Here is a 15,802-nt window from a genome sequence, read left to right on the forward strand (position 1 = left end):
AGTTGAAGGAAACTGCTATCAGGTGAGGAATGGAAAAGTGTACTGCTGTGCTCATCATGCAAACTCAGTGATCTACACTGATACTTGATGACATCATTTCAAGTACACGTAATATGACTTCAAATGTGCTTTTCTTTCCTGGAAATGTACTATAATTTGACCCAAATCCAATGATTTTGCGAAGATTCACTTTATTTGTGTGTATACGGGTAGTTAAAATAATGTAGGATGACTGGCGTTGATGATGGTAACTGATCACAAATGCACACGGCACTGATGGCTTGACACCAGTTCTGCATCTTCTGCTCTAATATCGTTGCTGCGTTGTACACTGAATTGTACTTATAATTTCATTTGAAATATATTTTGGCTAATGCCTTTTATATGCCCCGCATCTCAAGATCACTTGAAGGTTCTCACACCCCTTACAAACGTCATTTATTTAGAAATTGAGAAAGCAAATTCACAGAACACATTTGAGTTTCTGCTCAAATGTCACCACTCGATAGAGTGTCAAAGTACTTCACTGGGTTGAATTGTAAAGAAAGAGCTGCCAATCACAACAAAGGAGCATGATCCACTTCCCACATTATCATATGAAAGGAAGAAAGACGACAACAACACGGCAGGCGGACCGGTTTTGAAAAATGCCTGGTATGGGGAACACCAACGGTCAGATGTAAGATGTAGGAAGAAAGCACAGAAGGCAATATTTGGTTTTGATCTTTAAAAATTGATCCATCACTTATCAGATAGAAACTTTGCTGAAGTCAAGGGAGGAGAGCCGGCATCCGAGGGATCGGAAGGTCAACCGCTATGGGCAGTAATGGTAAGACATGCTTATGACTTGTTTTTTGTTGAGTAGTGTGACGACATAGTGTGACTCCGTCGCACTTCTTAGATGTTCAACAAGTTGTAATGTATTTCTGGATTCATTTTCGAGAGTTACTGTGTGTGTACAGTATAATACAATTTGATTCTACAGTCACCTAAATGTATTGAATGTGAATTATGACTTCAACATTGAGATAACATCCAACTTTATAATGGCAATTCTCTTTTTGTTTTTTATTGACGATGTCAGAGAGATAACATTATGTTGTATTACCGTGGTTGTACCATATTCTATACTAGTCTTTTTTTAATATTCTATCTGGATCTAACGCTAATAGACAAGTATGTTATCCACAAGCAATTATTTCCGGAAATAGTCGCCGGGGGCGTTTAATTACTGAACTGCTGATAAGTGTTGGTATTTATTGTGTTGGGCATCTGTTATTCTTATATATATTTTTATATCCCGGTACTATTAAAGCAATGTTCGCTGTGTACCACAATTTATGTCAGATAAAAGAGGAGTTTAAAACAAAAACAATAAGGACTATTATTGAGAAATGCAGTAAAACGACAAAAACTGAGGCAGACAAAATAGACACATAGTGCATCTCCCGGCAATGTCAAGTGACTACGTCAAAATCTACCGGAACGCTTATCTTCAATGCTGTGTTTACAAAATGTGGTACAACTTCACACTTTAATCTATCGGATCACAGCGAAGCCCACACTGTATCATAGGTAATTCTTTGCATCCCCAGCTATATTGCAGATTTTTAAACAGCGTTTTTTTTCATGGATTTTTGTAATATACAGACAAGACTGCATTTAGGATCATGTGCTTCAGTGTTGTGTGCTACGCTTGTGCAACAACAAAGTACACACACAGGGCACCTTTCAAGCTAGGACTGCCACTGCCTATGAGTATTAGTGTATGTAATGCTCTTTTGTTAGCCTGTATTTGGCATTATATGTTAGCATTAAGAAACATTACTTTTATTAGAATTCAGTGTGACACTATTGGTACATGTGCTTACTCTTTTCAAGTGGTATCCAAAAGAATCACTGAATTAAATGGGCTCTCTATGGCTTTTCATCAATCGCGGGTGGGTCTTAAAGGCAAACTCCTGTGATAAAGTGTGGTTCACTGTAAAATGGCATGTCTCGATAGGTACCACTCTTTTATGACGATAGCATCGATGAAAATGATAACAAATGTACCCCTTTTTATCTACTTGAGGGAGGTGTTTATTTGCCATAAGTGGATAGCATACCCAGTGCCTAATTGGGACGGCATCTATTACAGTGGCGTCTTCGATTTGAGGAAATGCAGTAATCAAATAAAGGCCTCCTCTCCTCAAATAGACTGCAGTTGAGTAAATAAATGTGCCTGGCAACTATCTACTGGTACTTTGCGGGTGGGTTGGACTGCACCGAGATCGGCTTTGCTTTCAAAATTGTGATGCAGTTCTTCAGTTCTACACCATTGTAGATTAAAACCATCCATCCATCCATCCATCCATCCGTTATCGATACCGCCTATCCTCACAAGGGTCGCGGGGCGTGCTGGAGCCTATCCCAGCTGTCTTCGGGCAGTAGGCGGGGAACACCCTGAATTGGTTGCCAGCCAATCGCAGGGCACACAAAGACAAACATCAGATTAAAACCAAAATAATAAATATCTTGATAAATAAATATCTCTTTGACAGTGTCACTGAAACCAGAGCAGCATTCTATAGACAAGCAGTTGAATCAATGGGAACATTTTTAAAGTTAATTGAAGACGCCTTGGAGTTAAAATCGTTCCTGATAGTGAACCGTGAACGTATTATTTATCATGGCCTAATCTCTGTGTGTACATGTTGTCAGGAAGTAGGGTAAACCCCACGGCGGTGGGGGTGGCTGTGGGGTTTGGCGTCCTGGCCATCCTCTTCACCATCGCCATTGTGCAGTTCTGCTACAAGTACAAGTGCAAAGCTTGCAAAAACTGCTGCAAGAAGAAAGGTAAGCAAATCAGGAAACCCTTTTCCTCTTAGGTTTTGTTCTCACAAGATCACATAAGCACCTTCTTTTGTCTCTGTAGAACGCCCATTGACAGACAGAGTACTCATGTGAGTATATTACGTACATAAATGAAAATTCTATTCAAAGGGTTTGTTATGCATGAGTAACTTTAAACTTTCTCTCCACAGAAAGGTTGGCTTAAAAAAATCTCCCTCTCCTTTCACCATCAGTGGCTTCAAAAAATGACTTTGTCATTGAAAAGAAAAGAAAAATCATCTTCATAATATGTGATTGACGTTTGAAGGGGATGAAACGGAATTTACCTTAAAAGCTGCCTGGACTCTTTGTATGATGTGACCAGTTGCACTGATGTCACCGTGTCATGCAAAATGCTACTGTGCTACTGAAACTCCCTGCCTGTATTGAAAATATGACAAATAAAAGAAAATGGAACAACCACATTGGTAATAATGCAATGTTTTTCATTTGATAAAACCGGAGAACACAAGCAACAGCAATTTGCTCACCTCCAAATTTTACACACCTGCTCTCTTTTTGACACAGTACTGGAACTGCAATGACTCACTGCTTTTCTCATAAAATGACTCTGTAAAAGGTTTCAGATGCTTCGGCTGATTAAAAAATAAAAAACACCACCTCCAAAGGTCATTGCTTTCTGTCTTCAACCACAACATCATTGCAAAAAAAATATGTTTGTATGTATGTATGTATATATATATATATATATATATATATATATATATATATATATATATATATATATATGTATATATAAACACACTGTACATTTATACATATGTATACATGTATAAACACTATGGGTGGGTGTCATTATGTATGTGTATACATTATGTATACATGTACACTGTACAAGTATACATAATGTATACACATACATATAAACACTATGGGTGGGTGATTAATAAACGTGTGAAAGCCGTATGTGTAAGCTCTCAAATTCTTTTGGAATTATGTTTCTATCTGCTGCAGGAGCTGATATATTAGTTATTTTTTAGGTGGCAATAACGTCAGGTTTTCAAGGGTGACTCCAAAGATGACCGTAGGTTTAATAGAGATGTCTCACGAAGTGCTTCAGGCTGTAATGGGTTAAAAGAACCCAACACTACACGTCAGTCGGTACTTGACCTGGTTAGGGACGATTACAGGGACGTCCGAAAACCCACTTCTGTCCTTGCTTAATCCGTCCTTTTTGAAAAATTTATCTTCCTCCGTCCTTTGTCTCCAAAACGGGCGTCCATCCGGGATGGACGGACCGTTCCGTTCTTGTGACAGATTGCCCGTCTCTGTCCATTTCAATGGTACTAAATAGTTAAACACACACACACACGCACACACACAGAATTACACATTGTGTATTTAAAGCAACCACATAACTTTGCCTTAGGAAAGGGCGCTAGCCTAATGTTAACACACAATATAAAACGCCATAGATAGGCGAATGAATAGCAGCAGTGTCTACCTGCTATAACCCTTTAAGCAACGGAAAATTGAAATTGAATTTGAAACAAACAGTGGAACAATACATTTAGACAGATAATATAGGAACAGTCACAAACATATTCTTTATCTTCTCCAAACTAAAAAATAAAAAACCTACTACAGTATTACTGCAGTTTACTGAGGAGATTTGACTGGCTCCATGTACTATATATCTGTATGAGTGGCCAAAGCGCGCACACCAGAAGGAGCATTGAATTGGAGCAAAAAAAAAATGTCTAAAACTGTTGAATTCTTTACATTCTATTTTTATTAAAGTCGTTACTGAGTGTTATGATGAAGTCCAAAATCATAGAGTGCAATTTTTCTTATTAAAAACGTTAGTAACATTTTTTGGGAGCAGGCTGAGAACGTCCGAATGGCATTTCCATTCATGTTAATGGGGAAAGATGTTTTGAGAGATGACTGTTTTGAGTTACGAGTGTGGTCACGGAACAAATTAAAATGCTGCATATCGCCACTTTTCAACACATTTACAAATTATTTTCATCTTCATTTCAGTATTCTCTTTTTGATCTCTCCTGTTTGTGTCGTGGTAGTTTTTTTGGGGGAAAAAATGTTGTTGTTTTTTTATTTGGATTAAAATATTGTCAATTGTCCACAATTATAATAGTAATAATAATAAAAAATGTGGGGTTACATGGTTTTTATTGGACAGTGAAACATGGTGACCCCCAAAAAACAGGAGTTTTTGACTGCATTCATACAGGAGGACGCCATCTACAGGACAATTAAAAAGAAAAACAACATTAAATTCCATCATTGTTTCCAAAATGGCCTATTGTAAGGTTTCAGTTGCTATAATAAAATATTTTTCTTCCATCACACTTGGTTTTATTGGATTGTTAAAAAGTTCTCATTTTTTGTGACACCCTATATATTAAAAATCTGCTTGGGTAATAAAACATGTTTTATGCTGTGATGATGCTGTTGTCTTCTTTTAAAACAAGCTGTTTCTTGAAAGAGGAAATGATCTCTTGTCAGTCTGCTTTTCTGTTTCTATGGGAAGATTTTCATAGAGCGAAGTAAATGTTGGTCATGTTCACTGTCTCAGGTCATGAATACAATACATTTTCAGTTCACATGGCTTTTATTAAAAATAAATAAATACATAATACGAATATTTCAAATAAAGAATGAGGAGACATAATTACAATTAATCTCACAATTACTCTCACATATATACAGGGAGACTAGAACGTCTCTCTACATCTGGAAAAATATATTAATCAGATTGGTTTTGAATCCCAATATTAAACACATATCGCATAAATAGTCCCCTAAAAAATGTCTGCTCCTCAAGAAAATGCACAATAAGTATGGTGGCATAAGTGTTTTATTGAAGATTAGCCATTTTTTAGAGATTTCTCAGGGGGGAGGTTTTCTGAAATTCACAAATGCAATGTTAGCCATGAACTCTGAACTCATCTATTGCTTTTTTTTTTTTTTACATTACATTTTGAAGACTTTGTGGGCCTGATGTACTTCTTTGTTTCTAGAGGAGGATTTGCAAACAGGGCAGCAAGCTGTGGCAAGTTTCGCTGTCAAAGCATGTCAGTGAAAACAATACATCTAGGCCTCTCTTTTCATTTCACGTGACTTCCAAATATTGCAAACAAGGAAAGATCAGATAGAAAAGATCACAGAATGAACCCTTACATTCTGTTAATTTTCCTTGCACGCATATGTTTCAACTCAGTTTTGACCCGCGCTAAGAATATCCTCATTATAATTGTCTATATCAACTTATGAACTACAGATCGATCAAAAGTGTATTAATAGCCTGTCCTATTTTTACGCCACTCGTTTTTGAAAGAAAAAAAAAGTCTTCTATCAAACAGTGTGATGAGCTATTTTACGAAGACATGTACTTTTTCCATGACCCTTCAAAGACCAACAAGGTGCTTGTTTCTGTGGGACACAGACAGTTCTCTGGATTATTTCAAGATCCCTCTTGAACACTGTTACCAATGTCTCATAGAAATTAAACATTTATGGCAAGATGACCAGCAAGTCCTCTATTTGCAATTTTCTAATACTCATTTTAGGGAATATGGGTCAAATGTGACACCTCAGCGTATGTAAACATGTTTGGGGGGAATGGAATTCTTCAATATTTTCATTTGATCAGGTCAGTTTAGGAAAAAACATACATTTCAGAGTGAAAGAATGACACTTGTCAAACGTTAAAACTTATCAAGCAGTATGCAAGGGTTAAGTATACAGTACTTGTAATAAGGGAAATATTTCCGCATGATGTCTGGCCCTGACACGTCAATTGATCTTGAGCAAAATGCAATGTCAAAACACTTCTGACAGTTTCGTCCTGTAAGAGTTGAGGAAAGACCAGAAACGAGCTGCCGCGCATGTCTGCGTAAATTTCCACAATGGTTTCACTTCTGGGCTGGCCCACTTCCCTTTCGGCAGATGCGAGACATTCAGTTTGAAATGTCTTTTACTGTTACATTTCCTTCCTATAAGCATGTTTTTGCTTGTATTTCCTACTCACATTGTTTTCTTCAACACCCTTCTCCCCCACAAATGACTCAAATACACAGGGGGGAAAGGGAGTATTATTCCAAAGCAGCAGTTATTTTTGTCAGCATATTTTGAAAGGTGTCCCTAGTGAATCAGTCAGTATCCAGCTGCAAGTCGCAAAGCGAAATGGCCACAGTGTTCATGTTGCGGTCTATCCCTTGTGTCAGAGCAGTTAGCAAAGGGAAACCCTCTGTTGTTTCTCTCCGTGTCCTTGTATCATTTGAAAAGTTTTCAATGCTCAACACGCTTCCGTGCTTTTGAATCTCTGTGGCCTCGTGGACGATGCGTTTGAGGCACCAGGAGCACCGAGCTGCACCAGAGCAGATACATGACTGAGGCCCCGCCCGGTAGCCCGGGACCACTTCAGCCAAAACTAGACTCGGAAGGATCTGTTCAGACCCCTGGTCGTGATGTGTCTGCAGTGCAGGGCCCTGCTTGCGATAACTGTCAAACTCTTTGAGGGATCCACTCCCCTCTCCCATCGTGTTCACGGTAGTGGATTCCAGTCGCAACCCGAGTCCCACTCCGCTCTCTTTCCACCTCGTATGACCTGTGTCGTCCTGAAGGGGATACGCTGTCTCTCCCATACTCCCACAGCCACTATCCTCTTGTCTCCTTTGTGGACTTCTGTCTTGTTTTTCTGTAGCGTTGCACTCCATGCTAACGCCGCTGTCCAGGCTCGTCCTGTCGTCATGTTTTCTCAAAATGTGAAGTGCAGCCTTGTTTTGAGGGATTTCGGCAGAGTTTTTCACTTCATTTCTGCTGCCAGACAGGAACCAACCTTTGTCTGTGACCACTTCAATTGGTCCGTCTCTGAAAGTCAGGGAATGCCAGCCAGGCACAGGGGATTTCTAGTAAGAGAGAAGAGAGAATGAGCCTTGGTTCATATTCAAATTGTGCCCTTTGTGATATTTTACTCTGCTGTTTTCTAAATTGTACACATCCTCTTTGTCTAGACCATGTCATAGCCTCTGACCGGGATTAGAAGGCAATTTAATTGAGGTCAAAGTTCCTCTTCAGAAAATCAACTCTCGTAACCATTATATCATGTTAAAGTCTCTGTAAATTGAAAATAAACATCTTAAAAAAACTGACACACCACAGGAAAGAGTTAACAAGCCTGCCAAATTTGAATGATTAAAAAAACACCAAGTACATAAAATGAGGCTTAGAAATTGTGAAAAAAAACCCCAATCAGTTAAATTGTGAAAAATCTCCATTCTCAGACTCTGTCGGTTTGTCCACTGAACGCGCTGAAACTACATCCTACCTACAGTATTTGTCAACTATTAAGGAAATAGTGAGATGCATTTTTTGGGCTTGCTAATTGCTAACCATACGTTGCCATGGCGATGAATAACCGCTTATGCAAACGCCTACCCCTCACCCATTTTTTTAAAGGCCAAAATATGGTCACCTGGCATTAATTGTGAGTTTTAAGAGTATGTTTTCTGTTTGCATACCAATGCAGCAGGCATTTTTGCTGGGCGTTTCAGGTGACAAAGCAGACCGAATGCTGAAATGGCTGCCAGAGCCAGCACACCCATAACCGTCAGGGACGTCACTGAAATTATGAGCCATTCTGGAAAGAAGCACAAATAGTTTTCTTTAAATATTTGTCCCAACTGATGTGTTTCAAAATACATTTTGGCCTTTCTAGTACAGGAATCATTTCTTCATTAGCCAGTTAGCATAGCTCAAGATGGTAAGATAAACTAGAGCAATAAATAAATACTAAACAAATACATAGCCTCAAAAGCATTTTTTTCCACATCGTGTTGAATAAATTAGTTTGAGGAAAATTGTGTATTTAGGCACATTGAAAATAGTGAACAAGTGTAACTTTATTTTCAATTTTCGATGCTAACGTGATCTACTGAGTTTCTGCGCTACCTAGGTAACTAGCCAATAAGCTAACAGAAACATGTAGTGAGCAGTTTATTCAAGTTTTGCTTAATTTTACTATGCAGTGTTTAACTTCTCTTTCTACATTTAAAGCAGTTAAGAATGTTACTTGTAAAAATGACTATAAATTACAGTTTAAAAAATATTTTATAAGGGTTAGAGTAATTTGTAGGGATGTAACGATTCACTCAAGCTCCGATTTGATTAGATTTTTGATTTTAAGTTCCCGATTTTCGATTTGGTTTGATTTGTAAAAAAATGCTGTCTCTGTGCATTAGTGTGGTTCTGCAGCCATCCACAAACGCAATATGCAATGATTTTTGGTGCAAGCGCATAATTTGATCTACACATTCAAACTGTGCTATGCATCTGGAATGAAAAAAACGTTTCAAGACATCATTTTTTAGATGAATGTAATCATATTTTCGAATCAAGTAATTGAGTTCTCGAATCAATTAATCGATTCGTCCCGATTAACCGATTTTAAATCGATTTTCGATTACTTGTTACATCCCTAGTAATTTGACATTAGCTATCGGAAAATAATATACTTTGCCATATTGTTTTGCTCACCTTGCTCTGGAAGCAATAGGCATTGTTCTGGGGATAAACTGCTCCTGGACAAAGCACCGTTTCCCTCCACCATGATACTGATGCAGTACTCGACCCCCCACCGGAGAGAAGTGAAAGTTTTAGATCCCTGATCCACGCCATCTGTTAGGTACGCTATTGTCTCCTGTAAAATTCGAATAACAATAAGGTCAGTGCATAATTTGACTAATTTCTTGAATTTTTCCATCAAAACTTACTTTTACTTCCACTTTTTCATTTCTACTTTTTTCCTCCAGGTGGATGATGTAAGTAACCCCAAAAGGAAAGAGCTTTCTGAGGATAGGTTTTTGATGAATACAGACTGTTATAGTGCTGGAGGTTGCGTATAAGATGAAGGAAGGAGGTTGCAAGTTGCCTGTGAGGTAAGCAAAGAAGATCCTTACGGAAGCGCTCACAAAAAAAAAAAAAAAAAAATTGAAAAACTAGGGCTGAGGTCTGGGGCTGAATGTTATAACATAATAAACCATAACTTTTAACAACTGAAATTTCAAAGTAACCCAAGAAAATATATTAATCAAGGAAATGCAATCGATACTTCCTTGGGCTAGAGCCTTACCCTCAATAGAATGTTGTCAAAATCAATTAAATAGATTATGTGTCATTTTATGAAACGAAACTCAGAAATCTTGTCAGCGGTAACAACTTCAATATTTCATAACCGACCCTGGGGCAGTGATGGGTCCTGACACTCGCATTACATCATGTCATAATGTCATGTAATAACAAAGTTTACCGTAACTCAATGCAACATAACTTAGCTACATGAGATAAACAGCGACCAGAGAACTGTTTTGCATAATGCAATGCAACATAATGTAACAGAATTTAACAGCCTAACATAAGAAAACAACAGATTATTATTATTATCATTATTATTATTATTATTATTGTTATTATTATTGTTACCAAAATGTGTTTTTGATACCATAACATAACATTGCATACGAAAACATAAACATAACATAAATTAGAAAACCTTGGTGGATTATTAACATTATATAAATTAGAATAATGCAGTGACTCATAGCATTACTTAGTGTAAGAACATCGCGTAAACTGTCAAAAATAGTGACCAGGGAACAGATTTGGATAAAGTAACAAAATAAAATGTAATATGCGAAAACATGACATAGCCCATCAAAACACAACATAACAAACTTGAATTTCTTTGAAGAATATTAACCTATCCTATCTTAACATAACTCCACCTAATTTAAAATAACTCATTGCAAAATGACAAAACCTTTTCCCCCGCAACTATTATGGTTTCACAACCTACGTTTTGTAAGGTCCAACACAACATAAGATACCACAGCATACTAGAACGTACGAAAAGATAGTGTTGCTTACTTGCATTTGGGAGGAATTTCTTCACCGTCCACACTGACACGTTGTTTCTGTCTACCGTCTGGACCCTGACCTTATAGCCGGTTCCGTAGTCACGTATAAGTCCGCTTACGTCGCAGAAGGTATTTGTAATCCTTGTGCAGCTGATCACCATGGCCCATTCACCAGCAAGCCTGATAGCGCAAAAAATATCTGTCAATAAATGAAATACTACAAAATACACTGATCTTGGTGACTGGGATGTTACGTCAGATTATTATTAAAGTTGAAAACATACTTTGCCATCTGTACATTGTAATGGATGTCAGATGTGGTGTTTCGAGGTTGCTTCCAAAGGACAACAACCTCGTCATCCACAACATTCACAGACAGTGCGTCAACCCAAGGGACACCCACTCCTGTATTTACAAAGAAAAAACTCAAATCAACATTTTGGAGTCAATAAATATAAAAACATAAGAGAATAAAAAAAAAAAAAAAAAGTTATGAGTGCACCAGAAAGTCTTCTCGGGCACACCAGGAACCTTTCGCGCGAACACCAAAAACTTTTCGCATGACCACCAAAAACGTTTTGAAGCTCACAAGAAAACGTTTCCGGGTGCACACGAAACAACAACAACAACAAAAAACAACTTTTATTTTTATTTTTTCTCTCTTGAGGTTCCTTATATGTTTGATTTTGCATATATATATATATATATATATATATATATATATATATATATATATATATATATATATATGTATATATATATATAATATATATATATATATATATATATATATATATATATATATTCCAGTGTTGTCAAGCAATTAAAATGTTTTACTAATTAATCGCAAAATTTTACATGATTGCGATTAATTGTATTTTTCAACTACACTTTTTTACGAATTTACTTGAGTAAAATCTCTTTCTTTGATCTTTGAATATGATTATTTACCTGTTACATACAAATGTTGATTGATGCACCAAAGATATACGACTAATATGATATTTGAATTTGGCTTTGCAAAGTGTACCAATTATTTTGGATTTCTCCAATGAGCCATCGAGCAATTTTTTTAAAATGAAACTACTTCAAAGTCCGCCTCCGCGACAGTGACTCTCCTCTACGTTTGGCTGTACGTTGAGCAGAGGTCAGCTGCTACAGGAAGTAAATAAAACTGAGTTAACTGAGTCATTTTTGTGATATATAAGTGCGATATAAAATTTAAATTATTCTCCATAGTTAATGCTTTAACTTTGACAGCCTTGATTTATTCTATTTTGGGAAATATTGTAACATAACATTGTATGGAAAAAGCGCACCGTACGTTAATACTTCACTCAATTTTATATATTGGACACTTTAAAAACAATCACAATGGAAACAAAGTACGTAATATTAAAAACTAAACGTAAGACATTTGAACATAACAACAAAGTTGTTGTTACCTGACACATAATTGATGATAGAAAGAAGCACAAGAGCAAGAACAAGTGTTTTGTTGCTCATAGCCATTCCTGGTATTTTCACAGATGTCATCATTCAGTTCCAAAGTGTCATCATCCAAAAGCCTTTGATTTAGTCCCTTATTCCATGCACCATCGAAAACAATAGAACCGAACCATTTCTGAGACTTGTCTGCTCTGATGTGTTGGTGTTCATCTGAGATGTAAAGAAGATGAAGAAGAGGAGGCAGCTCGCTTTTCAAAGAACTCTCCAAAAACCATCCTCTGCTGAACTTCCCTCCTTCCCATCACATGACTCGTTTCCTGTTGTGATGCTCACTCAAAGGTCCCAACAAGATTTTACCTTCCTCTTTTGCTTCTCTCTCTCATTGCGTGGACTCTTCAGCAAAAATGTATCACGTGATGCACTTCTGCAAATGGCTTTCGCAGAACATTTTACGTGAGACGAGACACAAAACTTTAGGACTTTCCCCGTTCATCTCGTTTTAAAGGATTTGTTACATCACCTTCATTTAAGTCCACAAGTATTTGCACAGTGTCAGAGGTTTTAGGATATTTTCATTTATATACCACCGCAATAGACCTTAAAAAAGAAGTCAACCCAAACATATTTTTCAAGAAAATCTTCTATGCAGGCCCACTAGTTGAATCAAGGCAATATGATTAATATGAAATATAAGTTAAGCAGCGAAATCCACCCATTTTTAGCCATTTCAGGGGGCGGCCATTTTGTCACTTCTGCTGACTGAAATGACTTCACAGTTGCTCAGGTAACGAGCAATCACAGCTCACCTGTTTTCTGAAGCGGAGCTATGATTGGTCGTTATATGTGCCCTGAGGGCGTGTGACATCATTTTCAGGCGACAGAAGTGACAAAATGGCTGCCCCCAGGGATGGCTAACAACGGGTGGATTTTGTTGCTTAACTCATATTCTACAAACACAATATTAATCCGAATGCTGTGTTTCAACTAGTGGGCCTGCATAGAACATATTCTTAAAAAACATGTTTGGGTTGACTTCCCCTTTAAATAAAACAATCAAAATGTGATTACATCTTTAATTTAATTTAACACAAAGATAGGGACCTAAAACAGGCTGGATAGGGGCTCTTGAGGACCGGACTTGGGCCACCCCTGATTTAGGATTTGTGGCTTTTATATGCAGACAAAAAACAAAGAATGCTGGGTTGTTTTCTAACCTTTTATCCAAGGTTAGGTTAATTATTTTGACCCAGCAGATTAGATTGAAGTATGGATTTGGGCAGGCTGAAGAGCTGAAGCTGGTCACGTTTTGGACAGAAGTGGAAGGGAATTCTGTCACCTTCCAAAAATAATGGTTGAAATGGGTTTTTTTTCCTCTCATTTGTACCAAAATAATTACTAATTTCAAAGTAAATGAATGCTATTATTCTAAATTCATTACAGAATAACCTGGACATCACTGATGGTCTGTGTGGCTCTTTGGTGTGTATGCCTCTTTGGACAGGGAGGGAAATGATTCATATTTAACTATTTGGCATTTTTTCAAAGCACAGTCTGCACAGAATAGCTCACAACCTTATCTTTACACCACATATGAAAATCCCTTTTTTACTCATTGATCACGTCTGTCCGTTTCCACTGATTTTATAAGAAAATGAGTCATATGTTGTGCAAATGCACATAGATGTATAGTTGTTGGTAAATTAAGATGGTTTAATCATTTCTTCTTTTAGTATCAATAATCTATTTCGGTCAACACATTTGACTTCAAACAGGTTTAAATGTTTTACAAACTCTGGACTTAATAATTAATTCATCCTTAAAGTCACACAAGGGTCATGGTGGATCAACTTATTCGATTTTACTTTCTGGTTAAACAGATGATTTGCGTGCAGCTTTAATAGCACCAGTCTTTAGCATCCTTCAGCATTTGTCCATTGGGCAAGGGGAGCTTCTCTTCTTTTTTTTTCCCTCACTTGTTTTTGTCATTCGGTTTAAAAGAAAGAGATTTTACATTAAATGTCATCAACCCCAGCTTCCCCTTCAGTTTCTCACCTTTTCAGTTTTTTTTTCCCCTTGATCAGCATACAGAAAAGGAAACTGCTGCGAAGCAAACTGACTCAACACGTACTTATGCTTCTATTAATGACACATTTAATAAATGTTATTTATAAAATACTCTAGTTGGGTGAATATCATAAAATATCATCTGTGCTTGTATTTATGGGTGGATCTGAATAAATTAGAGTATGATAGAAAAGTTCATCAATTTCAATACTTAAATTCAAAAAGTGAAACTCCTATTATACATATTCATTAAACACATTATGAACATACTTTTCATAACGCCATTCCCAAGAAATGTCAATATTAAGTCAAATTTTTTGTTGTTTTTATGTAGTATCGTAATATGAGATAATGAATTCCTGATGTCACTGATGGTGTAGTGGTACACACACCTGAGTTGTGTCCGGGCAGCGTGGGATCGGTTCCCGCTCAGTGACGGTGTCTGTGTGTGTGTGCCCTGCGACTGGCTGGCGACCAGTTCAGGGTGTAGTCTGCCTTTCGCCCATTATCAGCTGGGATAGGCTCCAGCACCTCCCCGCGACTTTGTACAGGATAAACGGTTTGGAAGGTGACACATGATGAATTCCTGATATTTGTTAGCTGTAAGTGCAAATCATCCAAATTGTAAAACGAAAATAAAATAATGAAATATTCCAATGTTTATATTGTCTATCAGTGGTTCTCAATAGTTGACACTCTGGGACCCGCATTTTCTTGCCTAATTATGTTAATTATGTGGGAACTAAAGTAGCTATGCCTCTGTACTGTATCAGAAAAATCAAACTAAGACTACATTAATTTTTTTTCCTTACTAGCTGTCCGCAACCTACACAAAATGGGTTCGCAACCCACTTTTGGGTCCCAACACTTCAGTTGAGAATCACTGGTCTATTTGATAATCTATATACTATATGAATTTTACTTTTTGAATAAACTAATAAATGAACTACTGAAATAAACAGTTATAATGAAGTTTCCCACAATGCCATTTATTTAGCTGTTAGCAATACTGCATATTGTAAATAAGTTATCCCAGTCATCAAGGCAGAAAACGCTTCCGTGTTAGTGTGCAACATTTACTATGGCTGAGAATGTAATGAGAACGGATAGTACAAGTTTTGTCAACGAATACATTACTGCTTTTTATTGTTTTATTTCACAGTTTAAAGCAGTCGCCACTGTGTGTGCGTACGTGCGTTTTGTTCATAAATGTTGTAGTTTGTGGACGGTAATGTGAAAAATAAATATTTTTAGATAACAGTTAGGTTTATGATGTTTGCTGTTCTTTTCATTATAAAACAAGTTTTAAAATCATTCTGAAATCATTTCCTAATAAATCAAAATTGTGATTAAGGATACTTGAACAGAACTGAGGGACAGGTAGTCAAGCCATCACAAACTATACTATTGTGCTGCCCCCTGATGGCGTATTTAAATTGAGAAAAGTCATGTGTGTGTGTGTGTATATATATATATATATAAATATACGTACACACATATGTATATGTATGTATGTG

The 15,802-nt window shown here is 37.0% G+C and overlaps 1 protein-coding gene and 1 long non-coding RNA gene across 2 annotated transcripts; one reads left to right on the forward strand and one right to left on the reverse strand.

Annotated features, from left to right (window-relative positions):
- Positions 1–638: 638 nt before the first annotated feature.
- Positions 639–3,297, forward strand: LOC147144965 (uncharacterized). The gene is made up of 4 exons (XR_015087482.1): positions 639–829; positions 2,704–2,838; positions 2,918–2,945; positions 3,027–3,297. It is a non-coding gene; the product is annotated as an uncharacterized LOC147144965 (long non-coding RNA).
- Positions 3,298–5,448: 2,151 nt separating this feature from the next.
- il10ra (interleukin 10 receptor, alpha) lies at positions 5,449–12,502 on the reverse strand. Its single transcript, XM_086036884.1, has 7 exons — positions 12,218–12,502; positions 11,057–11,177; positions 10,783–10,952; positions 9,630–9,787; positions 9,394–9,556; positions 8,379–8,497; positions 5,449–7,766 (listed from the first exon to the last, which is right to left on the reverse strand). Exons 1-7 carry the CDS (start codon positions 12,309–12,311, stop codon positions 7,008–7,010), a joined length of 1,584 nt encoding a protein of 527 aa, XP_085893010.1. The 5' UTR covers positions 12,312–12,502; the 3' UTR covers positions 5,449–7,007.
- Between the last annotated feature and the right edge of the window lie 3,300 nt (positions 12,503–15,802).

Source organism: Filicampus tigris, chromosome 7, assembly GCF_054856515.1.
Source record: "Filicampus tigris isolate MCC_2025a chromosome 7, RoL_Ftig_1.0, whole genome shotgun sequence".
NCBI lineage: Eukaryota > Metazoa > Chordata > Actinopteri > Syngnathiformes > Syngnathidae > Filicampus > Filicampus tigris.

Coding starts and splice junctions, on each gene's coding strand:
- il10ra (XM_086036884.1), bottom strand. CDS start 12,311: ATGATGACATCTGTGAAAATACCAGGAATGGCTATGAGCAACAAAACA. Junction 9,557..9,629: donor ATGAAAAAGTGGAAGTAAAA/GTAAGTTTTGAT, acceptor CGAATTTTACAG/GAGACAATAGCGTACCTAAC. Junction 7,767..8,378: donor CAAAAATGCCTGCTGCATTG/GTATGCAAACAG, acceptor CTCTCTTACTAG/AAATCCCCTGTGCCTGGCTG.